Source organism: Magallana gigas, chromosome 8, assembly GCF_963853765.1.
Source record: "Magallana gigas chromosome 8, xbMagGiga1.1, whole genome shotgun sequence".
Classification (NCBI taxonomy): domain Eukaryota; kingdom Metazoa; phylum Mollusca; class Bivalvia; order Ostreida; family Ostreidae; genus Magallana; species Magallana gigas.
In genome coordinates this window covers 5,614,017-5,640,322 of record NC_088860.1, presented here as the reverse complement: position 1 = coordinate 5,640,322, position 26,306 = coordinate 5,614,017, and the positions used below count along the sequence as shown (strand labels likewise).

At 33.4% G+C, this 26,306-nt stretch overlaps 3 protein-coding genes across 5 annotated transcripts in view; 2 read left to right on the top strand and 1 right to left on the bottom strand.

The window, feature by feature from the left end:
• Positions 1-7,890, top strand: part of LOC105319080 (uncharacterized) — a 57,195-nt gene extending 49,305 nt beyond the window's left edge. For both annotated transcript variants that reach the window (XM_011416488.4, XM_011416487.4), the window contains exons 57-64: positions 2,986-3,129; positions 3,300-3,377; positions 3,482-3,684; positions 3,804-3,874; positions 4,591-4,656; positions 4,905-5,028; positions 5,284-5,357; positions 6,265-7,890. In XM_011416488.4, the coding sequence (XP_011414790.3) occupies positions 2,986-3,129; positions 3,300-3,377; positions 3,482-3,684; positions 3,804-3,874; positions 4,591-4,656; positions 4,905-5,028; positions 5,284-5,357; positions 6,265-6,306 (802 nt within the window). In that variant the 3' untranslated portion in view covers positions 6,307-7,890. The remainder of the gene's footprint in view (positions 1-2,985; positions 3,130-3,299; positions 3,378-3,481; positions 3,685-3,803; positions 3,875-4,590; positions 4,657-4,904; positions 5,029-5,283; positions 5,358-6,264) is intronic.
• On the bottom strand, positions 6,838-12,128 carry LOC105319093 (uncharacterized). Its single transcript, XM_020063635.3, has 3 exons — positions 12,109-12,128; positions 11,988-12,024; positions 6,838-11,556 (listed from the first exon to the last, which is right to left on the bottom strand). Exons 2-3 carry the CDS (start codon positions 12,001-12,003, stop codon positions 8,000-8,002), a joined length of 3,573 nt encoding a protein of 1,190 aa, XP_019919194.3. The 5' UTR covers positions 12,004-12,024; positions 12,109-12,128; the 3' UTR covers positions 6,838-7,999.
• Positions 12,129-14,621: 2,493 nt separating this feature from the next.
• Positions 14,622-20,726, top strand: LOC105319079 (integral membrane protein 2A). Of its 2 annotated transcripts, XM_011416485.4 has the most exons (7): positions 14,622-14,782; positions 15,502-15,666; positions 16,595-16,606; positions 18,999-19,319; positions 19,438-19,548; positions 19,825-19,978; positions 20,349-20,726. In XM_011416485.4, exons 1-7 carry the CDS (start codon positions 14,702-14,704, stop codon positions 20,450-20,452), a joined length of 948 nt encoding a protein of 315 aa, XP_011414787.3. In that variant the 5' UTR covers positions 14,622-14,701; the 3' UTR covers positions 20,453-20,726. The 2 variants fall into 2 exon arrangements, with proteins under 2 accessions (XP_011414787.3, XP_011414788.3); XM_011416486.4 differs by lacking the exon at positions 16,595-16,606.
• The last annotated feature ends 5,580 nt before the right edge of the window (positions 20,727-26,306 follow it).

The window sequence follows — 26,306 nt, the reverse complement described above, 5'->3', positions numbered from 1 at the left end:
AATTCCCTGCAGAGGGTTGACCTTCCGTACCGCGTGCATGCTGCACTATCACATGTCAGAAACTTACCGGTGTATAGTTTACAATGTCCCATCCACCTACTTTTCGTGTTATTTTACCTCCCGTCTGTAACTTGCAATTTCACTGTGTAAAGTCAGCACAACAGTCAAAGCCGCAGGTTTCGCATTTTACTTCTGATTCTCATGTACCTAACATAAGGGGCCTACATATTGCATATCAATTTCAACAAGAGACACCCCTCTAACTAATGATATTCATTAAAAATCATTTCATGAATTTTAGCAACACTCATAAGCCTTCAAGTACAGCAACTCTCAATTTTACAAAAATATTGACGGGTACTTTATTCGAAACTGTCCCTTGCTACCTTTAACATACACTCACATTCTCTGAAAAGTCATCTTGTCTTAAAATTACAAAGCTTATGCTTTTCTGAAAAAAAGTACACCACATTTTGCCAATTCCATTGAGGTTTAAGAAAAATATGGCCATTTAAGTGAACCCACCATTTCCACTTTCCTCTATTTAACACAGATTCACAGGGCTCTCCATAAATAGAGCATCTTTACCTAATCTTTTAGAGGTCAACTGTTGTTCAACCTCCTTAGATAAGAAACCTTATTGAATACTACATGCATCTGCTTGATATTATCATGATTAAAGCATCACATCACTTAGAAATCCCTTTACATGTATACCCTCCCCCTATCTTTTGATTTTCACAAGAAGCATTAGTTTGAACACTTTAACCTAATATTATGAAACCTGTGGCAGTTTCCTTGAGTCATTTCTTACACATATTTGAAAACAACCATCACTGATATTTAAAATTGATCTTTTTTGGTAAATGGATGATTTGTAGCATTTTTATTCACAAAAAGTCATGTTGCCCTACATGTGATTTCTTGTTTTCATGAAAAACTAAGCCTATAATCATATTTAGTGGATATCTTATATATTCTGGTTTCTAGTCTCCTTTTAACTTTGCTAAATTAGTAAGACCTACAAGTGTGACATGTGCGTTTAATTAAAATGAAATTCAAACACACCCGGGTACCTGGGGACAGATGAGAATTCCATGAAAAAGGTTCAAATTTTACATGTTTTTCTACATTTTTGATGCATATATACAATAAAAGGGTAAACATATGTTGTTTTTTGTTCATTTCAAGAGTAATTATCATAGCAGATGTTATTTCAAGGTCAAATGTACAGTTACATATCCTACATGTAATGGTAATGGAGTCCATTGGAAAGAGGGGGTGGCTTTTTCAATTCTGTAAATACATCTAAAATACCATTTTTTGATAGGAAGGAGCAAAAACTTGAGTTTTTTGACATATGGTATACTTTGATAACTGCATTTGTCTACATGTAAAGTTCATTTGAAATAAAAATATGCTGTTTTAAAAAAAATTGGGTGATATAAGTCAGGTGGACTAATGTTATTTCATAAAATCAGACAGCAAAATGGCTGCAAATTCATGAATTTAATGATTTAATTGATAAAAACTGTTTTAAAGTATTTATTCTTATCTCAGTAATTAACTTAAGCCTATTAATTGTCATCAGGATAGGAAATGCCTACTCTCTAAGCCAATTTACTCTAGTGGTGGTCATTCTACACATTTAAGAGGGAGTTACTCCCCTTGAATATTTTAGCTAATAAATGATGCCATGACATCTATAGCCAAGAAAATCACCCATTTTCACAAAATGTATTACTTATGGTACAAAATCCACTCAAAATTACACTTAAAGGAGAAATATGAAAATACCATGTAGTCTTGAAGGTGGCAGGGGACAGTTTTTTTTATCCAATTCATTGTAGCCAAGGGATGCATGTCTTCGGAACTCTGTAACTAGAGTTTCCTCAGTTCCCATTCAGCACAAATACCTTTAATTCACTCTTTATAAGGCCAATCACCAATTTCTGAAGAAAATTGCTAATCAAAACCTGTAAAATTCTCTACATACTGGTTTTTATGATATTTTGACCCTTTCATATTTTGCTAATTTTTCATGATTTTTCAGCTTTTTAGACCTCCCCCAGCTAATTCCCTGCAGAGGGTTGACCTTCCGTACCGCGTGCATGCTGCACTATCACATGTCAGAAACTTACCGGTGTATAGTTTACAATGTCCCATCCACCTACTTTTCGTGTTATTTTACCTCCCGTCTGTAACTTGCAATTTCACTGTGTAAAGTCAGCACAACAGTCAAAGCCGCAGGTTTCGCATTTTACTTCTGATTCTCATGTACCTAACATAAGGGGCCTACATATTGCATATCAATTTCAACAAGAGACACCCCTCTAACTAATGATATTCATTAAAAATCATTTCATGAATTTTAGCAACACTCATAAGCCTTCAAGTACAGCAACTCTCAATTTTACAAAAATATTGACGGGTACTTTATTCGAAACTGTCCCTTGCTACCTAAGGTCTTCCGTTGGATTATGTAAAAGCAGAAAACAGATCGGGGGGGGGGGGGGGGGGGGGGGTCAATATGCAAATTAAGCTGGAATAAAAAATCCTAACTTCTAATAAGTGTTCAAAAAATCATTCAGAAATTTTCATGACTTATCGAGATATGAATCAATTAAGGTTGATTACCAGCTAGTACATAAAAGGAAAATATTTAGTTCAAAAGCTGATTCATTATTTAATTACTAATGACATTTTTATTAACGTTGTTTCCTTGTCCCATTGTAGTCCTTAAAAAAAGTTTTGAATTTAAGTCAAGGAAGGAATTAGTTGCTCTAAAACTGAAAAAAAAACCAACCAATTTGCAACCAGTTCTAGCGTCAAACTATATTTTTTTTAATTAGGGAGGTTATTTTTGAAAATGATTACATTTTTATGGCATAAAATCCATTCATACAGATTTACAAAAAAAAGTATCTGCCTAAATTTGATACCAATTAATAAGCTCTACAGTAATGATGTTGATGAATCTTTTAGGTTGATTGTGAAGGAGGGAGACTTGACGATCGCAGACTCCGGTACTCTGTATGATGTTTCCATTCCTGGGGGAAGGATCGGGGTGTTTGCCTACAACCAAACAGGGGTCATCTGGTCAGACATGAGATTTGAATGCAAAGACAGGTGGGTGGTATTTTTATTTCTTTGTATTATTATTGAAATGTTCAAAGTTCTTGTTAAAAGCATGAAAACTAAAATGTCTTACTGCTTTAAAACCGCCAAAGATGATTGAACTGTTATGCACAATTAGTCGTTTTTTATTTCAAGTTATCTCTGTGATTTTTTTTGCCTAGAACTAACAAGGCTCTCTCATTAGATGGTTCAACATATGGTACAATAGGCAATATGACAGGACTGAGAATAGAAAAAAGGTAACAGTATCATCTATCATCATCTATCAATCTGGAGTTTGTGGCCAGCTTAGAGTACCTGTAAATCAAGTTAGAATGAGTAACTTATGAGTTTTTATTTTCAGTTTTACAATGGAGGCCTGGGTAAACCTACCAACTGGCTTTCCCTCTACAGCTATACCCATCCTTTGTACCAATGGAAGTGATCTCTGTCTCTATGTGGAGGGAGGGGTTTTCAAGAGCAATGTGTCAACTAACAGTGTTACAGGAACCACCCCTGTGACAGCAGACAAGTATAACCATGTCCTGGTGCGGTACAATGCACAAGGTATATTAGATAGGAATCTTGTCACTCATTGACATACATGTAGGCTGTAAATGATTCAGTCTATTTTCTCACATAAAAGAAATATTTAACCCTGATAGTTTTTTTCATGTTTTATACAGCTGCTACATTGTCACTTTTTGTCAACGGCACCAAAGAGGCAGAAGCTACAGACCTGGTTGAAATTTCTTGGGTAAGATAATTTTTACCTTCTGTTCAAAAGGCACTTGAAAAGCTAGACCCATTAGGCAGGACATGATGGAGGGGTGTTAACAGGGGTGTTATACTTTTCTTTAGAGTAGAAAGCTTATTCATGTAAGCAAGCCAAACATTGATACATATAGTCAAATCATATCTGTTTATATAATCATGATTATGAAGATGCTGAAAATTTATTTTTGCAGTGAATTACATAAAACCATTTTGACAAGATCTTGGATTTTCAGTAGGGCGTAGCTATCTATTTCTTGTGTCAAAACAAGTTAAAAATGGCGGGTTTCAAGCGAAATATGCACCGATTGCATAGTATCAGCTCAAAAGTCAAACAAATCTTTTAAATTTCAAAGAGCCATTGCTGAGTGGCTAGCAAAGAAATAAACAGGCCTACATCACATTGCTGTTTGACACAACTACCCAAAGTCCTATTCATAAAAAATCCTATTCTGACCTAAGAATTGTGCAAAATCAGTGTAAAAATATATTTGAAGATCAAGTGATATTTCTAACTGTTTTCATATGAATATTATGTACTAGTTAATTTTATGGTACATATAATTTATTTGATTAATGAATTTGTATTTTCAAAGTATAGAATTTAAAATTACTATTGATTTAGCTATAAATGTAATTTTGTATGCCTCTGATGTTACTCAGCTAAAATGGTTACTAAGTAAACTTTTCTATTTATAGGCTACGGACATGGTTCTATATTTGGGATATGATGGTACAAATTATTTAACAGGGAAACTGGATGATGTAAGTGCCTTTGTATTTTTACATAAAAAATTATATGTGATGCGGATGTTTTGTTGTAAGGCTTGTCAGTCACAAGCAATTCATGGTGTAAATTTTCTATAGAAAGATGCACCAAACAGTATAAGTGAAGGTGATTGGTAGAACCGTTACCAATGTCTCTAAAGCTCCATTGCTAAATAAAATAAGTTTGAATCAGAAATAAACCATTGCACTGTATAATACTGGCAATACGTTGTGATTTGTTGTAGATAAGAATCTACAATGTCCAAATACCTGACTCGGAAGTATCCCAGTTTTGGCAAAAGGTGGGAATGGAGCGGGATTACCAGAAGTACACACTGTCCGCTCACTACACGATGGACGACAATCCCAGTATGTCCTCATTCTATCACCAGTACCAAGTTACTAAATCTCTAAATGAGTCAGATTAGTTTTTCCTAGAATGTTATTGGTGATTTACTGCAGATGCAGAAATTTTATGGGAATAAAACCTTTTGGATTGCCGATTAATAGAATAATTTTGTGGTGATTGAATTTACATGTTTTGATATAATAAAACAAATTTGATTCCCAATATTTCTTTTTTTCCAGTGAATATGTACATGTAAATCTATTTACTATTTGTAGGTTCAACAATTCTGATGGATCAGAGTCCTCACAAAATGGATGTATCATTTTCAGGAACTCCATCATTTGTTGAAGTGAGTCTGTATTCTATAGATAGATTATTGGCTTTAGTGTTCATTACAAGGAAACACAACAACTTTTGTGACACAGAATGTTTTCGATAATGATTAAAATTATGTCATTAAAATTGCATTACCCATTTGGGATTTTGATATTACATGTATAAGGAAGAACTTCTCAATAATTTGTTTATATTTACATCTACCAAGTATTATTTCCTATTTCTTACGGAAACTTATAGTTAATTCATAGTTCTATAGATACAGTTGGACTGAAATCTACATGCCTCATTTATCGATTGGTCAAAATCTACAGCGGCTGAAACTGACAAGATACTGACAGGACTGAAATTGACATGCTCTGTTTATCGATTGGTCAAAATCTACAGCAGCCTAAGAAAATGATGATGTCAGACTCAAAGTCTTGCAGGCTGCTTTGGCTGCTTCTCTTAGCTAACATACTTATATACATTAACAGTAATTAAGTGAATTTTAATAACTTTTCATAATCAATTTATTAATAAGTTTAAAAAAAGATGTTGATAAAAACAAGAGAATGCTTTCTTTAATGATTCTTGTGGGTTATGAAGGTAGCAATAATTGCAGAAAAGATTTACATAACCCGCTAACGCGGGTTATGTATTTTTTCTGCAATGTCACTACCTTCATATCCTGAATGAATGACCAAGGAAGCATTATATTGTTTAAATAACACCTGAACCAATTCCAATATGAATTATTTGGGTGATGAATGGGACTTGCGTTTAGTTTGGAAGCAACTTAATTTCAAACCTATCAAAATGGTTTGTTACGTTAATGAATTGATGCAAGGCAATGAACCAAATTGAGGTTGATCGAAAAAGTTTAAGGTCGTGTGACATAAATTTGTCATCCTATCCGATTATGTATTTTCTCATTGCAGAGTACATCAGACTTTGACAGATACTACCTTACCAATGGATAAAAATAGTTCAAGGAAGAAAGGACAATCTTCAGGATTATAACACTTGTTAATGTGACTACATACAGTCAAATTCAGATATCTCTAATATATCATGGATAAATCAAAGTGAGTTGGAAGTCCCAACAACTGTTTTTGTAGGCATTGTTAACTTCAATAACTTTATTCTTATGATATCTTCTTTTTTTGTTGCTTCAATTAAGATAATGAGGTCGGACTGTATGTCTATTTAATGCTGAAATTTGTTTGAGAAACTCCTTTAGCCTAAATGATCAGAAACACTCAAACCTGCCGATTTTGAGATTATATACACAGTAGTGTAGTGTCATCAATCAAGCATCCGTCCCCGTTCACTGCACTTGTTATTGATTAAGCACATGATTATGTATTTTTACTACATTTAGCTTTTTGTTATACATTTATTGCCTTACTTTGTTACACTTAAATTTTTGATGAATATAAGTTATGGTTACATTTAATGTTAAGGGTGACTCTCTATACTTTTTTGTCAAAATGCAAAACAGATTCTGTAAACTAGTACATGTATATATCTAGTATTTGTGCTCTTTATTTTGCATAACATATCATGCAGAAGTAAGTTGCAAGATATTTTATGAACAGAATGAGAAAAATTTATAGCAAATTTTTTACTATGGAATCATTAAAATTTGTGGGTGTCAATTTTTGTAGTCTATTTCTAAATATGTTTTCTTTGCTATAATCAAATTTTATTTATTTGTTTTTTTTTAATGGTTAATTCGTTCACCAGTAATTTTTCTGTCTTCTCAATCTGTTTGATGTTCTTGTCATTAAACTATGTCAACCTTTTATGAACATATGCATTTGTATAAATGTCAGATTGATATAAGGTCACTTTATGTGATCAAAATGTTGATATTTATGAAGGTCACTGCCGGTCATGGCCTTATATTGTATGTCTGTGATATATATATGTGATATTTAAATTGATTAATGGTTAACACATATGTCTATTTCCTATCAAATTTAAAAATTTTCTTTAAAATTGTCTATTCTTAACAAATTATAACAAACAAGTATTACGCTTGTTTGTTTTATGAATGGAAATTAAAAGATTTAAACTAAAAAAGCATTTTGAATTGATGCCAGCAGCTGCATTGCCAAGATAAAATGTTCGCCGGTTTTGTATAAAACACAAATAAGCTTTTGATCAAGGCATCTGATATAATAAGTTTTTTTATAAGAAATATACAAAATATGAATTATGAATAAAAAAGAAGAAGAGAAGAGATAAAAAGTCAAAGGCAGGAAGTTGATATAGGAAGAGAAAGCCTTGTGCATGCAGGCAAAATAGTCCACAAATCTAGTGCCAAAATAACAATGTACATTTATATTAAAATTCTTCTTTGAAATGAAAAGTACTAACGCCATATATTAGAAAAAGTGATGTTTTACAATTGCAATCTGTATATTTTCTTCCTGATTTTATGAATACTGTATTTTATAAAATGACAACAGTGGTTTAGGTTACACTGCCTTTTAATGTTATTTCACATGATCATATGAGACAGCTCTTTCTTTTAATAAACATATCAGAATACAAGATGATTTATTATTTGTATATCTTTTAGAATTTAGCATCAAAATATCAGATATTACATGTATATATAAGACGATTTGAACTTATGCAGTTTTTAATTAATTTCTCAATGTCTCTTCAGATATCAAATTGGACATGCTTTTTCTTTTGATCTGGTTGCTGGCCCTTGTGTGTAATGACCTCCTGCTTCCTTACACGTGGTCTACATCCAGAGTCCTGGGACAGCGACTTGAGCACCTTTGCATCATTTGACTGATCTTTTGTGGTTGAACTTGAAGGTTGATTTTTCTTATGAGCAGCTCTCTTCCTTTTAGAAGATTTGCCTTTCTTTGTGGTTTCATTGCTCTGATTCTGTGGCTGGATGTTGGGATTCTTCTTAAGATTTTCCTGTTGCTCGTTTTTGCAGTACCTTCCATGAGATTTGTTAACAACATGGCGAGTTGACATTGGTGAGGCAGTCTGGGGCTGAGCTTCATGGTTTTCTTTCTGTGTTGTTCTTTTTGCATAATCTTTTTCACTGTACTCCCTGGAAAGCTGCAATTTGGCATTAGCAATGACTCGAATGGTTAACATCTTGGCAACATGATAATATGCCTCATCACTGACATCTTGTTTGTCATTCTTTTTGGTCATCATATTTTCCCCTCTCTTCCTAATGTATCTTTCTAGATCAAATCTCTTCTTACATTTGCCATCAGATCTACTGGTTGCATATTGTGAGCTTTCTTTTTGAGAGCTGACCAACTGTTGCTGTGTTTTAGGAGTCTGAATAGGATCCTCTTTTGTAATTCGATAAGTTATATGGGGCACTTTAGGATCAGTGCCTCCAAAGACTTCACACAGTTTTTGCACTTTGGTTTGTTTGGACCAATTTTTCACATCAGAATACACAGTTCTTCCATCTCCAATTTCAATTTTGGAATATTTTGAGATAGTTGCTGCATTGTGACTTTCAGAAACTGAGTGTATCTCTTCTTGATTTTGCCTAGCAGTGTGAGGTAGGTTCTCCTTTGCTGTCTTTTCCTGAGAATATTCCACATTGATTGTGTTTTCTTTAGACTGGTACTTGAGCTTGAGTCCACTCTGCTTGCACCCACCATCAGATGATTTTGACTGATGACTTTCCAGATAGTTTTTGAACTCTTTCTTCTCTTCTGTTCTATCAATATTAGCATTCTCTCCTCCACGTGCAACATAGGTAGCAGTGATCTTGGGGACATGAGTAGAAGGAAATGTTACAGGTAGAACTTGAGAGGTTGTCTTTGCCACGAGAGAACTCTTTGGAAACTCATAGAGTGGATAGGGTGACTTTCCGTACCACCTTTCTTGAGTTGTGTATTCTTGTTTAACATGCACAGATTTCCCATTGCAAATTTTCTCAATTTTATTGAGGAGTCTAGATATATTTTTGATGTTTGAATGCTTTGCTCTGGGTGGCTGTGGCTTTTCTTGAGTCAGTTTTGCACAGCACTTCTGAGAGAACTCTGTCACCAGGCCTGATTTAATCTCCTTTGTGTGCATTTTAGCCTCTCCATTCTTCATCTGATTTAAACTATGGAGACCATTTTCTTTTTGTGCAGCACACATAGATCTTTCAAACGATGCAATGATGCTTTGGACTTTATCTTGCTTGTTTTTGTCAGAGCTATGTTTGACTGAGGTTTTCTGTACACCTTTTCTTTCCTTGGAAGAAAAGAGACGATAGTTGGCTTGCTGTAGTTTAGAATCAGAAAGGACCTCGTTCACTGGCACCAGTTGTCCTTGCTCATTCCACAGAAGTTTTTCCTCTGGGGAAATGACTTCTTCCACAGAAAGTGTCTCCTTAATGGGCACAAGTTGACCATGTTGACTCCATTGCAGTTTTTCTACTAGACATTTGTCTTCTGTTACAGGATCATTTCTAAACCCAAGTTCTCCCTTATTCAAACAAATACTTGCTGGGAGTTTAATTTCTTCAAGGTTATCCCAGACCATCTCTTTATCTTGTCCAGTGTGAGGAACGTCTTCACCTTTGTCCTCTTGGCATGGTATTTTATCCCTTTCCTTTATATTCTCTGGTTGGAAGGCAATCCTTTGACGTGTGTCATTAAATTCCACAAAATCGGCAAGAATGTTTGCAATTGCGTCTTCAGAAATGTTGTGCATGTTTTCGGTAGTCCCAAGTGTGCTGGCTTCTGGAAGGGCAATTGAACACGTCATCTTTCCACATGGGGGTTGTTTAGAAAAGCTGGCTACTGGTACTATTTGGCCCTGCTGGCTCCATTCCAACTCTTGGTCCTTGTCACTGCTCTCGCTCCCGCTCACCAATGACGGAATGCCACAGACTGGCTGTGGAGTAGTTTGATCCACATATTGCTCCACACACTGCTCGTTGTATGTCTCCTTTGTCTTCATTATGACATCAGATGGTAGAACGAACTGCTCTTGGGTGTACATTATGTTTGTGATCTGTTCACAACCCTCAGAGATCCGTTGTGTCTGGATGGCAAGAGTTGTTTTGTTTTTCTCTGGTGAAGCTTCACAATTCAGGATATCGCCGCTGTTGTTTACCCTCTCTTCTTCGATGTTCAAACATTTCTTAATTATGGTTGTTCGATCAGCTGTTTGATTTTCTCCGGTGTTGAACTCCAACATTCTCAAATCACCCATAGATTCCAGTTCAAGTTCTTCAAAGCTCTCCCGGATAATGCTTTCGCTTATCTTGCGGATAACATGGAAACTCTCCTCGGTAAAATCTTCCTCAAACTTGGTCGTCCATGCAGAAACCGTATGCTTGGTGTTTGTATCGAAGTTCTCTTCAATCTTTATTTTCAGTTGAGTTTCAGTGGATAAGTTTACCTTGTTTGAAACTTCGTTTCCTTTCCTCAATGGGGAGACTTTGCTTTTATCTTCTTGTGCCTTGAATTTGTTCTCATACGCTTCGACCAAATTTCTGACACTGTGGTTTTCAACTGGATCGTCTGTTTCTTCGCTGAGAGGCGTAAAGATTTTGCACCAAGATGGCGCGAAGACCTCACGCTCTTTTGTAGGGACATCTTCATCCAGTAAGAACTCTATATCCAAATCATTCATATCCAGCAGACGGTATCTCATGAAGCTTTTGTCGTTCTGATCATTCACCATAGACTCTATATCTAAGATATCTACGGACGAAGATGATTCTATTGGCTCGATATCTGATGCATCTGCTATTTTGCCGGTCGGCCTCTTTTCGGCTTTTGTGGTTATGGAAATCATTGGATCTTGATTTCCATGAGAAACAGAGATATTTAAGCACAGGTTCAAATCTTTAAACTCTGCATCAAAATGGCGCCTTTCAACTTGATTCTCATCGTCGGATTCAGAATCAAAGCAACTGAAGTAATCCGTCGATGACGAGGAAGATGATGACAACTGTTCATCCGAATTAATTCTGCTTGGCACTGGCAATTTTTCTTGGAATGGTGTCCAGGTCATTGTTTGCAGTGACGATGAATTTTGATCTTGATATAAATCCTGAACAATGATACCATTCTGCCCAGTATCTCCCATAGGGAAGTCTGGGGTAGAGGTGGGACGGATTTGGCTAGTATCAGCCCAGTAGAGATCATCTATGCTGACATTGTGGCAAGTGATGTCATAACTTTCATCTGCATAACAATCCCATTCTAATGATAGGTTTTCCATTGGTTCCTCTGAAAAATGGTCTAAAATGTAAAGATATCAATATACTAATAAAATAGCCCTAGATTAGTATGTATATTTGACGAGTAGATATCTTTTGGTAGTTGTTACATGTTTGCGGACCGATTATTCTCTTACACAGCTGAACTTTTCCCTGCAATTTTGATTTGTAACAATAGTTTTAGTATATATGATCGTTGATTTTTTGCAGAATAATATTTTTTAATTCTAATATATGTATCCCAATTAAGCTAATATAACAAATATTTAATATCAATATCATTACATACAGAAGTGAAATATCATTCGATTTCTATCGTACTGAGGACATATCCCATGTCAAGCACACTGCCCCAACCCAAACATGTTTTGATAACATGTACTAAATTAACTGCGATATTTATCATGGTGTTGGATAGATTAAAAACTACAAATGACTCACCCCCTACGACATCCATATCGGACTCTTGGAAGGGACACTAGAAAAAAGAAATTTTTATAAGTATACTGAAAAGCAACAGAAAAACCAACAAGACTTAGAGTTTTCCATTTAAACTTCTTACCTGATCGGAGGGAAAATGCTTTCTTGGCGACTAACAAGCGTATCTTGACGTATTTGCTTTATTGCGTCAGTCTATTGTGACGTCATTGAATCGTTACTCGTCGTGATCATCTACCCTGCAGAGTTATCTTTCCCGCTACGCTCCGCTGTACATAGCGAAGCGTATTTATAAACGCTCCCTGCCTAGAGATTGTTTTACACAAAGCTTTACGAAGTTTGCGTTTTACAAAAGAACTTACGACTTAAGACCAAATTAATGAATGCTAATTAATCATTAACTAATCAATGATTTATTCTTATGGCTGGAAAGTATAATTATGGGAATTGAAATATTTTTAAATATATGGTTTTATGTCAATTTTGTTCTCTAAAGATCATTTTATGAGAATGTAAATATTTACGACTTTGTCGTAAGTTCTTTTGTAAAATGCAGCCCTGTCTACTTCACTTGATATTCTGTATGTCTTCACACTTTTGAAAAAAACCCCACTTTACCCATAACAAATGTACTGATTCATACTGAATATATCAAAAGTAAAATTAATTTTGGTTGCTTGTGTCGTCACTCTATATATGTATGAGATCTTCCATAAATAAAATGTGAACTGAATGAAATTCTCGATATATATTCGACACCTTAACTACACTACACGTGTACAGGGTGTCTACAAGTCGATGACCACTCATATTGCAATGATTGTAAAACTTATGTTTCAAAGCCACTTGAATTATATATATTTCCATGAGTTTCATTTTCATTTAAAACAGCTAAAGCTTTAACTGTGAGAATTCTTCGTTTACAACTCGAATAATTCAAAGTCTAAGTAAAAATATTAGCAGAAGAAAGTGGCTTGATGATCAGTTTTGCACGGGACGATATCTTAATTGATAATTTTTTCTTCAATCCGGGTATCTACATATTTTTCCAATATACAAATACGAATCACTGAAAATTCAGTAAAACTTTATTTTCTGTCATTGATATAGATAGTAAATTGCAATTTCAAAACAGAAATTTTCGTTATAAATAATTGCATCTCACTTGAGGAAAAGGCACGCATATGAGCAATAAAAAAAATAAAAACCGGTACCATTTCGTTAAGTATCGCCAATGAGGGCATTTATTTAATTGTGGAATTCATAAAATTTGAAAAATTTAAAAAAACCAATTAATCGTCCGATTAGTACATGTAACAGGCATATACTTGACTGACACCACTAATATTACCGGGAACGTATATATATATATATATATATATATATATATATATATATATATATATATATATATATATATATATATATATATATATATATATATATATATATATATATATATATATCTCTGTGCTGTAGATGTGTAATTATTGATAGACAATGCGTTACCATGATAACATGGATAAGGTACGTCGGTGTGGGTCTTAATATGATAACTCTTAATTGGTGATTTGAATATACAATGTAGGTTCGTATTACTACGTCGTATATCAGGGGCCGGACAAATTTTATATCATATCCTCTGGTCTGGAGGAGGTCGTCACGTAACGTACTCGACCATGCAATGTACATGTACCATAGATCGTGCCTGAGAGTAGGGTTTGATCCTCTCCCCATCTCTTAAGGACAGACCTCCGGATCTTGTCTTTACTCTTAAATTCTTTCATAAATCACGTGTTCCCTACTGTGATATATTTCTGATCCATACATTTATACCCCCATTCCAAAAAATAACCTAAAAAAAACCATTTGATAAAAATCATAGATGGGTTACAGGACCTTTTTTTTCTTTAAAAAAAATGATGTTTAGATAATTTTTTTGGGGCCGGGTTACATTCGAAATATCATAAACGGTGATTTATGATAAAAGGAGTAAAACCCCGGGGGTCTGTACTTGATATAGTTGGTGGGAGAGGAGTCTTAAAACATATACATGCAAAAAAAGTTCAAGATTATGGAGCCCCCCCCCCCCCCCTCACACACACATTTCTTCGGGAGCATGTAAATTAGCCCCCCCCCTCTCTCTCTCTCTCTCTCTCCCTCTCTCTCTCTCTCTCATTAGGATTTTCATTTCATGATTTGCGAATTTTTCCTCTTGTTTGGGGCTTTTCAAGAATTTTTGGACTATGATGAGTATATGTCCCCACCCCGGCCACCCCCACATTTAAACGCCCCTGTTGCATGTATTTACCATGAAATATGCAATCGTTTATAATGATTGTAGTGCATATTAATCACTGTTCGTCGTGACATATACATGCATACCATATCATTTAATCCGTTCCCTCTGCACATTGGATGCGGCTTTCTATTACATTGACCTTTGAATCCTTTCACCTGAAATAAACTTCTCTGGTAAAATGAAAATTACATTATGGAATTCGAATATACCCAGGGACATTGATTTGACCAATTAAAAGCAATAATTTTTTACACCTGTCGACCATTGGAATTTTTATCTTCATATTCTTTCCGGGCTCTGTTTAAAAAAAAAAATATGCGTTAGAGTTACCGTTCCTTGAAATCTATAAATAGATGAATAGTTTCTTTTAGACGCCATATTGACAACAAACTCCTCATAAACAGAGCGGGCAAAAATGACGATTTACAAAGTAAACAACCAAGAAAAGAATGAAAAGAAGGATATTTTGGAACAGAAACTTCTTGCAGCCGTTGTGGTATGTATCTTCAATTTATTTTTAAAAGACTTTTATTATCCTAGCTCGTTTTGTACCAGGTGACTTACTAAGTCACTTAGGTTTCCTGCCGTCGGCCGACATGGTTTAAGATTTTAATTGATTAGCAGCAGCAACGCTTTTAAGTTTTCTAGTTTTTCTCTGACATGTATTAAAATATATGCTTAATTTTAAAGTTGTGTCTGATGTTGATATGATTTCCATCACTGACGGTAGCCTCTTGACTTTAATTACGCAACAAATCAGTTTCTCTTTGTTGTGATTTTTTTATAGGCCTATACAATATAACAATTATCAACCTATTGATAAGTGTCATTATACATATAAAGTTATTTATCTCCACATTATACAAGTTAGGAACAAGCACCCAAATAAGTTCCCAATGGAATATTAATTTACATTGCTGTAAATGTTCATTTTTTTTCTTATGAAATGAAACAATTATGGTAAACAATTTTTTTTTTGCTATAACCCTGGTGTTTGGAAGAAATGTATTTATTGACTAACCAATTTGAAAAAAAAAAACCTTTAATGTTATTGCACTTTGAATTAATATTTGTAATATTATGTCCAAATCTGAATAACCCATTTTGACAATTCTTCTTAGGATTTTATAGACCAAAAAGGAGGGTAAATATTAAGTGCAATGATGCCATGTTCTGTCCCTTCCGTAACATTTGTTCTTTTATGTATGTGCACAGGCTGATTCAGAAGTTCCTGACACCCATGTAGAGGTTGATGTTGCCCCACCCCCCAGGCGTCACTCCCGGGCCTGGCTCAACCTGTTCCTGATATTGGTGGCCATTCTGGTTCTGGCGGCGGGTATAACAGGCGGAGTTCTTCTGTATAAACGACTCTCACACAAGGTGCGTACAGAGATCTTTCCATTTCTGCGACAAATAACATCATTTGATGTTGTTCAGACAGCAAAATGCCTATCCCTTATCAATTAATACCTATCAATATTGGTCACTGTCTAGCAAGCATAACCACAAGACATTAAGTTAAGTTGCAAGTGAGAGAAAATTAACTGATCAAGCTTTCTTAACTTTTACGCATGTATTGTTCAACTGAACACTGCAAGTAAACTATACAATACGGCTACATCATGCTTGTACATGTACTTATCTCAATATCAGCACTGAAGATTCAGAAAAAACAGATCTAGAGGGATACATTTCCTCGAAATAAAAACAAATCTAGAGGGATACATTTCCTTGAAATAAAAACAGATCTAGAGGGATACATTTCTTTGAAATAACAAGTGGTTAAATCTTCCTATTATTCATATGACCAACACAAGGATATGATGAGAATCATTCAGTTTATAAGTTTTGCATAATTTGTTTATCTAACAAATGAAATACTTTGTATTCAGGGTTAAGATCGTTATAATGTTATTTTCATCCCTAGGATTAAAAATTTATGAAATGTCAGAATAAACATACTGCTTTATTAATGATTAGCTTTAAAATTGCCCAGTTATAATGTGTCCAATGAGGTAAAATAGTAAATGAAAGAATAAAATGGAAAATACCTCAAAGTCAAATTAATAACTTATTCAATACATGAAGTATTAAGTGCCCCCCCCCCCCCCCCCACACACACACTCCTTCCCCACCCCTAAAAAGAAAACCAAAAACCAAACCCCCACCTACCCAATATGCCACAAGTTGTAGCAGTTCATAAATGCACATATATCTCAGTTTTCACAGGCTTTTAATTTTAATGCTTAACTTTTAATTAATGCTTAAAAATGTTAAAATATAAAAACTATTTGTATATTTTTTTTAGAGACAAGAAGGAGTAAGTACTAGTACAATATAAGTTATGAATATGAAATTAAACATGGAGTCTCTTTCACAATATGAGTTGCTTATTTTAATTAGAAAATCAACAATGCTTGCTCCAGAGCTTCACACATTCTCTTGGCTGTTAACTTTTCTGGATCAATAGATTAACAGGAAAATGCATCTTAGTACACATTTATGAAAAATTTATATTTACCATGCATTTATTATTTTAACAATTATTGTGCTTAGAACTCACATTGCTAAATCATTATCTATATTCATGTTTATGTGTATACAGACATAAATTGCATCAGATGTAGAACAGCTGTTTTCCTGCACAGTGAGCCTTGATAAAGGCTATTTTAAGAATTTGCTATGCCTCAAAAGCTTTATCTTCTTCCTAATTAAATGTTCCTATTTATACAGAATAGTGCACGAGTTTCATGAATTATAATACAGGTGGCAATGAACTTAAAAAGATAATTTATTTTGATTAAAATTACATGCATGGCATGTGTACTGACTACCATCAATGGAGAGGCAACTTGTTGCTAATGCACATCTTTATTTAATCATTGAAAGGCTGATATAATCTGATGTAACAACATGTGATTTGACTTGATGTGACGACACGTGATGTGATTAACAACGTAGAAGTTTTCTCTCGTAGAAACAAACATTATTATAGTAAACATGGTAAATTATGGTATTCAGCACTAGACCAGCACAGGGACTAGGAAAAATCTAAACTGCTCGTGTCCTGCGAAAAATCCATATAACAAAACCAAATCCGGAAACCTGGAATATTCTAAAATTCAAACTCAATCCAGAAAAATTCTGTATAATGTTCAATTGGCTATTACAGCATGGTCAAGGAAAGGAATCATGCAAAATCTAAACTACAGTTCATTGTGTGATTGTGTAAAATAGTAATTGAATCCTTGGGTAAACAACACAAAATATTGTACTTTCTAAATTAAGTCCACTAAAATGAGGAAGTGCTTTTTGTTTCCAATTTTAATTTCATTAACCTTTAGTGACACTGAGAGATTTAATTGTTTTAATGAGCTACATAATGCAAATGAATTCAGCATTATAAATAATGTACTTGATAAGCATACACAGGGATTTGCCTTGTCAATATACATGTTTGCTATCAAAATATTTTTCTGACAGTAAACAAAAAAATAAGACATTGTCCTTTCATGTAAAAAAAAAGGATTTTAAGATGTAATACAGGAGATATGATCAGCATCCTGTTATTTTACGCCACTGAGACAGCTAGACTAGTCATCTTCCTGCTTGTATATTCTTTATCATTTGCTGCACTTATAAAGAGGAAAACTAATTGATAAAGCGTAGCTCTAATGCTTAGGTTTTTACATTGTATTGGTCTGTCAGTAGAAGAGCGTCAGCCCCAGACTAATTATACGTAGGCGAGACTGATGCTGCTCTTAGGAAGCGCATATTAGTTTAGGAGAATTAGCAAGGATGTGTTTATAAGGGGAATATTAATGATAAAATATCATGTGTGAATGACTCGCTGTTTGAATGAACTAAAAATATAACATCATTACCTGCTTAACAGGAAACTTGGCACATGTACTGGTATATGTTGCTTTGATTTGTAATATGGCTTTGGGAAAATCTTGTGTGCAGAATTACTATGTACAAATTTTCAAATTCATTAATCTCTTTCACAATTAAAATATTTATTTGCACAGGAAGTTTATTTTAAGATACCCACCTCCCTTTTTACAATATTCATTAAAGATACAGTGATTGATTTAGACAAAATTCAGTTTTTTAAATGTTATTGCTCATTCCAATGATATTGGTTCATATTTTGACAAATGAAATTGCAAATATGAAGTAAACATGTTTGGCAAAATGTGACTCACTACAAACATTATGAATATAGAAATTTTGTACATATTTTAAAGTTGAGAGTGAGGCACAAGTAGCAATATAGGGTAGAATGATCTCAATCAGTAACTAGTGTCATCAGTTTTTGAATTATTAATATAAGGCCTGTAAAGTACTAAATTATCTCAGCACCTGGAAATAGTAGTTCAAACTCTATTGATCAACAAAATAAGTGTTTGTGATCATCTAGCTGCTATTACTTTTATATTAAATATGATAAGAAAAATCATCAGTTTATATGATAATGATGCAGTTACAATGTGAATACTGGTAAACAAAAAAAAAGGGATGATTGAGTCTGACCCAAACTATACAGCATCATAATTTGTTCACTGCACCAAGCTTTTTAAAATAATTTGTGTAAGTTCATATTCAAATTAAGTAATAATTTCTCCTCTCTCAGATAAAGTGTCTAAAGTAAGCATCAATTCCTCCTCTCACAGAGTATCCTATGTTAGTAATGATTTCTCCTCCCTCAGATAATCCGCGGACAGTGTGGATTCCGGGCTGACCTCCAGTATGACTACCAGTCCACCATGATGGACAATGACATCAGACCTGATGCTCCAAAGGACCCGTACTTCCTCCCCAATCAGCAGGTGGACCAGCAGTGGAGCATGGACAAGACGGAAGAACCGGTGCTGAACAAGCCCCACAAGCACCACCGCCACCACCGGCCCCAGATGATGCACTATGACCTCTCAGAAGACGTGCAGGTCATTGACGACAAGGTGGAGAGGATCCACATGCCAAGTTTCAAGGATTTCCGTGACACCATGATTCTCCATGACTTCCAGAAGGTATTATTCTCAGAGGATGGAAGCATTTTGACATCGATATAAATAAAAAATGCATGGAAATGCAGTTGTTTTTAGGTCAATAAGAGTTGTTGCAGTTGTTTGGGTTTTTTATTTCCAGAATTACACAGCTATTGTGGATTATGACAAAAGGTCTTGCTACATCATGAAGTTGGATAGAGTGAAAGTTACCCCTCCCAAGGATTGGATTGATCTCATCCAGAAGTTCGCTGTAAGTTTACTATCCCAAGCTCCCTTACCCCCATTCCAGTTTTAAATTAAATGTGCTATATTTATAATGCATTATCATTACTTTGCAAACATGCAAAAAAGGAGTGAAAGAGAATGAATTAAAATGTAACAGGCAGTAATGGTTTTCTTATTTACAAGTGCTGCATGCCAACACAAATTTCCAAATGTCTATGAAATTTTTAACCCATTTAAACCAGATAACCAGATTTACTCAATAATTACTCTCTGTGTGAATTGGGTAAATGGTCTCTTTTAGACTGGTTACTACATGCCCAGGGCTGACGTTCTCAGGAAACAGTATCGTGTGACCTTGCCAGCTCTGACGGACATTTCGTTCCTGGGTCGCTACATTGAGAAGGAGTGCCTGTACTTCCAGACCTACACAATGGAGAAAATGGTCGGAGACCACTGTATGTATAAATACTGTTCTTATTATATACACTGTAAACCAAACTTTATATTGTGATTTACTAGTAAACTATTTCCACAACAAAGCCAATAGCTATGAATACCGCCTAAAACAAATACAAAAGACAACAAGGTACTAGGTTCACAGTTCTAACATTTGCACTGAGGAGGCTTTCATGAACTTAGCTAAATTATCTTGCATTCATATAAAGTTGGTTTACAGTAATTCACCAATTTTGATGATACATTTACATTTACAAAGCACTGAAAGCATATTGGGTTAAATTCTAGTAAAATGATAATGATGAATGAAATCATTTTCTTGATGAAGACTTGACGTTGCACATAATACATCCTTATGTTTTCTTACAGTCATTGCCAAGCGGGATGTGCGTGGATTGAGCAATGCTCGATACAGTTACTACGAGCCCCGCATCAATAGCTACATTCAGATGCAGCTGTTTAAATCTCAATAATAGAAAACAGGGCTGAGGTATGAGAGCAGATTGTTGTTGAACTTTTGTTGCCAGAAAGAAAGAGGATTTTAGATCTCTTGATGGACGTTGTACTTTTTTCAGGGGATTTTTTCAAGTCCCACCTGTTTACTACAAAAAAACTTTTCTGTTTTTGTATATAATAATACATGGAACATTATAGATTATCAAGGAAAGCTCTTGTGTCTATTAGATGAAATTGCTGTCTCCAACAAAATCTGATGGTTGGTCAATCTTATAAGCCACCTTTCTGCCAATTTGCTGAATCAAAAATGCATGTTTTCACATTATTCTTAAGTTGTTTGTTATAAAAAAACATAAATTTTGACTCAAGAGCCTTCCTTATGTTTAGATTGATTGTATTCTGTTTGTTATACAAGTTGTTAAGCGTATAAAATATGCTTTGATCTGTAACATTTGGTTTACTATAGCCTTGTCATGTGTATTTTGTATAAATTGTTATATGTATTTTAATTATCCAGCATCAAAATGCCTGTTCATAAGACAGCCTACAATTTCCCAAACATTTCGATGTGATTGGGCTTTTCAGGGCTGAAAATGCTTGTTTCATCTCTAACAGGATTGTAAAGTTTGCTTAATAATAATCAATTTAGGGTGTATATTAGCACTGAAACTTTCTGATGTACAAGTAGTACATGTACATATATATGTAATTGTTATTTTTATAGAAAAATAAATAAATGTATGTTAAGAAATGAAAAACTTATAAATGGCAAATTTTAACATGTCAGTTTATTGTTAATTTTTAACTCATCGCGGGCAGGATTTTTGACTTTGCATTTTTCCACTCATTTTTAATATAAAAACATCATTAAATCAGATCTTCACTCTGAAAAGAAATCAAATGTTTTAATGAAACTGTACAGTGCTGTGTAATGGTAGTGCTTATTATCATCATATGATTTAGGTATCATGATGAAAGCATTATTTTAAGCATGTATAGATTTTTACTTTGAAAGTGTTTGTTAATAACATGCTATCTGGTCAAAAAACTGTAATTTTCTGTGCTACATTGTGATTTAACTGTCGTCTTTTGTTGGAAGAAAATGACCCTTTATTTTCAAGTAAAGATTACTGGGTAATTCCTAGAAAAACAAACTCAAGCAATTATATAAAAAAAATTTATTAGCATGCAGGTACAAAATTCATTTTCTTTTAGTTTTAAATTCTTATTTTTTTTCTCTCATAAACAAGAATTTTACATGTATATTGATTAAACGATTTAAATTTGATTCATTTTTGTATACTGTTTTATTTTATATTGTCAACTTCAATTTCAGAACATTTTAAAATGTTAATCGAATCATTAAAATCAGTATAAAAATTGTTGTGTTTGTTGAATTTTCTGTTAAGGAAATGGAAAAATACGAAGAATAAATATTAAAATATGAGGAAGGAAACTTGATTTATATCTGTTGCAAATCTTATTATGCCCCCCCCCCCCAAATCAAAGTTTGAGGGGGGTATTTGAAAAGCCTGTCCATCTGTCTGTCTGTCTGTAGACACAATTTTGTCCCCTCTATAGAAACTTTTACTACTGCATGGCATAGTCTGAAAATTTGTACATGTGACGAACACCATCCAAAGATGTGCATCTGCAAGTTTAATTCAGATCAGACAAAATATATTGAATTTATAAAAATATCACCCTTTCATTTACCTCATCCTATATATTATACACTACTGATAAAAAGTAAGAGAGGTAATCCTTACAGATATTATTAATAAACACTTAAATATATATTTATATTAATACATCCAGATTGAGATTTTTTTTTATCTTTAATTCATAAATAAATCTATGTTTTATAAGTATTCTATCAACTCACAATGCGTAATTTTTGATAAATGATAAATTCTAGGAGCTAATAAAGTGTAGCTGAATTCATTTGTCCCAAGGGGGCCATTATCTGAGCCATGGTTTAGATGGAGCATATGTTTAGGAAAAATTGATTATCTTTAAAATGGGTAATGGAAACCAAAAGTTTCTATTATTATAAGGAAATAAATTATATTATAAATAAAGAAATGAATTATTTTAAAATATGACACTTAGAAGGTGTTTAAATTAGGTAGTCAAATAAATTGATACAGTGACCCTTTAAGGCATTGTGTAAATACAATTCATAATCATTGATATGATATGATTATAGTGTTTTGGCATTTTTTAAATAGTTTGTAATATCAAATCCTCCTTTTCAATTCAAATAATAGAAGTATGCAAATTATGATCATGTCTTGCGAGTTTATCCATGTTGACAAAATGCAAGCTCATCAAAGAAAATCATATCGTCACATGGGATAAATTATCTAAGATATGGAGTTGCATAGTACCTTAGAAGAAAGTGAGGAAATTTTGTAAAAAAAACAACTAATTGCATCTGTCAAGACTCAGAAACATATTCAAAGTTTTATCCACAGAAGAGGTTTTTTGCTGTTTTCATTTCATTTCAAAAGGAGGGGTGTTTTTTCCCCCTTCTTTATAAAAATTGAACATTGAAAAAAGAAAAAAATCATCAGATACAGAAATGTACTTCATATATATTTACAGTGAAGTTTTAACAGTTTTGAATTTTTCGTTAACTGTAAAATTTATTTTACAATTCTAGAATATATTTTTAATTTATGTGGCACAAACTTTTATGATTCAGTTATAAATTTTAGTTACTTTAATTAAATGTTTGTCTAATTTGAAATTAGCCTTGCGGGGGTATTAGTCCCATTAGTACATTTCTAGTTTTCATTTTTTGAATATTCTTTAAACATGGAAATGTGCTTCATGCATGTATGAATGTAGCTAGCATTGCAGAAAAAAATGCAAAGCTAGACACCTTCATAGCCCGAATAATGTGAAACCGGATGGAACTGAAAAAGTCATAACTAACCCCAGTGTTGGTTGTAGGTTTAATTTGTGCACGGCATGCACCAAAAACGAATTTCCATAGTTGACCCTCCCATGAGGTGCAAAGAAAAAACTTCTAAAACAAAAGGGTTTGGTGTGATTGGGTGTGGTATTTTTGATGTTGAATATGTTGAATGCTTCAAAACTTTAAACTGGAAAATATACTAGTGACAATTAAAACATGTCTGTCCACTCTGACATCTAGTTCCAAAAAGCATGGACTAAAGACAGAGCCTTCCTCTGCAAAAGAGTTTTCCCTCCTAAGCAAATCTATAAACAACTATAAATAGGAAAGTGACCATAAGTGAATCCCACAGAGGAATATAACCAATGAAGTAAAAAACAAACATACAATATATTATAATACGATGTAGTTAACTAAATGCTATTTTTATTCTGAAATCATAGTTAAACTGCTGAAAACCCAAAAACAAATTAGGGCGAACATTGTCTCCAGTATACATGTACCATGTTTCTCCTGTTGCATCTCATACACTCGCGATAGGTGATCGATCAATGTCTCTACATTGCTGTATTTTCCAGGCCAGTACCACATGTCTTTCATGAGTGAAATGATCCCACCTTTCCCAGGATTACCCATGTCGTTGTACAAAGCATCCATTACAGTTGGTGCTTGAGCAATGGATAGAACAAACTGATGCTTTACTCCTTCATCTGTTGTTGTTTCTCTGCACAAATCCATCTATCATCCGCAAAACATTAAATTGCCTCATTAAGGGGTTAGATCCTAAATCTCTCCATGAAAGTTTCTTATTCAATTTGGCTCGTATATACTCCATCACTCTCTTTATATATCAGTATCCTGATCTATCTAATAAGGCTTTGCCTCTGCAGTGGATATGCATAACTTTCCTTCTTAGTTAATTGGTTCAGTTGCCTATAATCCTCACAAAGACTTTTTTCTTTCTCAAAAGAACCACAGATGTATATGGGGGTGTGAATACCTGATATTCATAATATCAAGCAGTTGTCTTATATTTGACCTGCCTTCGCCGCGTCATGGCTGCTGGGCCTCTTATACCGGTGTTTGTATGGTGTCTCGTGTAATAAGTCAGTCCGGTGTTTTACTCTTTCCATGTGTCCTACATCATAGTCTCCTTGACTAATATATCCGTAAACTTCAAAAGAAAATACATTTCTCTAACTGTTCCTCTGATTGGCTTCTAAGACTCTATATATATATATATATATATATATATATATATATATATATATATATATACATATGATCAATTTGAAATACTCAAGCAAATAAAATCCTTCTATGAGACTTTGTACACTGACTATGATACAGATCTGATTGATATTGATTTAAATGATATTATAGATAATACTTATGTAAAGAAATTAGATGACCATACTTCTAAACTACTTGAAAAAAAATATCAGAAAGTGAAATTCTCGATATGTTAAAAAACATGAAAAATAATAAGTCTCCCGGAAGCGACGGATTTACTGCTGAGTTTTTCAAATTTTTTTGGAATGACTTAAAGTGTTTTATTTTACAAGCAATCAACTGTATTTTTACAAAAAAACAATTACCTATTACCCAAAGACTTGGTATAATATCTTGTTTACCCAAAGGGGATAAACCTAGGCAGTTTCTAAAAAATTGGAGGCCAATTACGTAATTTTTTTTTTTTTTTTTTTTTTTTTTTTTTTTTTTTAATTTTTATTGTTTATTTACATTTGTTCTTAATACAATAGCAAAAGTACTTACAACATAATTTTTCAACATAGATGTATAGGATCTTTAAATATAAGTAGATATGCACATTTTCATACAGAGTATTCGACATAGGTCTTATAAGTAAAAAAAAGATATTTGAAAAAAAAAACATAAGAAAAAAAATGATTGACAAAAAGGTAACGATAAAAGGTTTCAGAATTGTTCAAACATACATGTATATTTCACTTTTAGTACAGCAAGATATTGCCTATGCTAACATGAAGGGCCACAATCTACTAACTACAAGTCTCTAATGCCCCATGTTAGCAAGACAGCGACCACACCTGGTATGTGGACCTGTTGGCACTTATTTGTATAACAAAACAGATATAGAAAAGATATATAAATATATATAAAATAAAAATAAATTATGTATCCTATTATATGAATTATAAATTGCTTCTAATACGTTTTAAAAGGATTGCAAAACTCCTTTGTGACAACGATTTGTAGACCTCAGAGAAAAAAGTTAGTACATATTTTATATGATTACATATTTCTTGAGGTTTTTCCTCTTTGTTTTCAATTCTACAATACATTTTATACTTATATATCTTACAGGCAATCAAAGAAATCAAACTGTTAAGAAATAGTGTTTTCTCATTCTTTTCAAAATAAAAACCTATTACTACTGTTTTCCATGATACATCAAAATTTAAACATTTTTGAACAGTGTCCCATATTTTACTTACATTCTTACATCTCAGAATGAGATGCTCGTTGTTTTCCTTTACATCTTTACAAAAGACACACATATCATTTTCAACAATTTTTCATCTTTTCATCATTTCTCTATTACATAATAAATTGTTTAGTAGTCTGTAATTAAAGTCAGATATTTTTTTGTCTTTAATGGCTAAGATTTTTTGTTCATAAATAGATTTCCATGATTCCTTGGAAATTTCAAAAACATTTTTATAGTAAAGTTGATGTAATGGTGCTACAAATTGTTTTTGACGAAAAATGTCATAAATTAGCTTTGAATTAATATCACAGATGTATACATGGTTTTTAAAACACAGTTCAAAAGACGTTTTTCCGAATACAATGTTTTCATATTGAATATCTGAACAATCATATTTTTGAAAACATTTTGAAAAGATCGTTTTTATAATTACATATTCACATATCCAGTTTCTTTTACAGACAAGATGGTCATTAAA

Excerpts from the sequence above, each read along its gene's own strand:
- LOC105319079 (XM_011416485.4), top strand. The coding sequence starts at position 14,702 with ATGACGATTTACAAAGTAAACAACCAAGAAAAGAATGAAAAGAAGGAT. Across the intron at positions 19,549-19,824 it reads ATCTCATCCAGAAGTTCGCT|ACTGGTTACTACATGCCCAG; the intron begins GTAAGTTTACTA and ends GGTCTCTTTTAG. Across the intron at positions 19,979-20,348 it reads GAAAATGGTCGGAGACCACT|TCATTGCCAAGCGGGATGTG; the intron begins GTATGTATAAAT and ends GTTTTCTTACAG.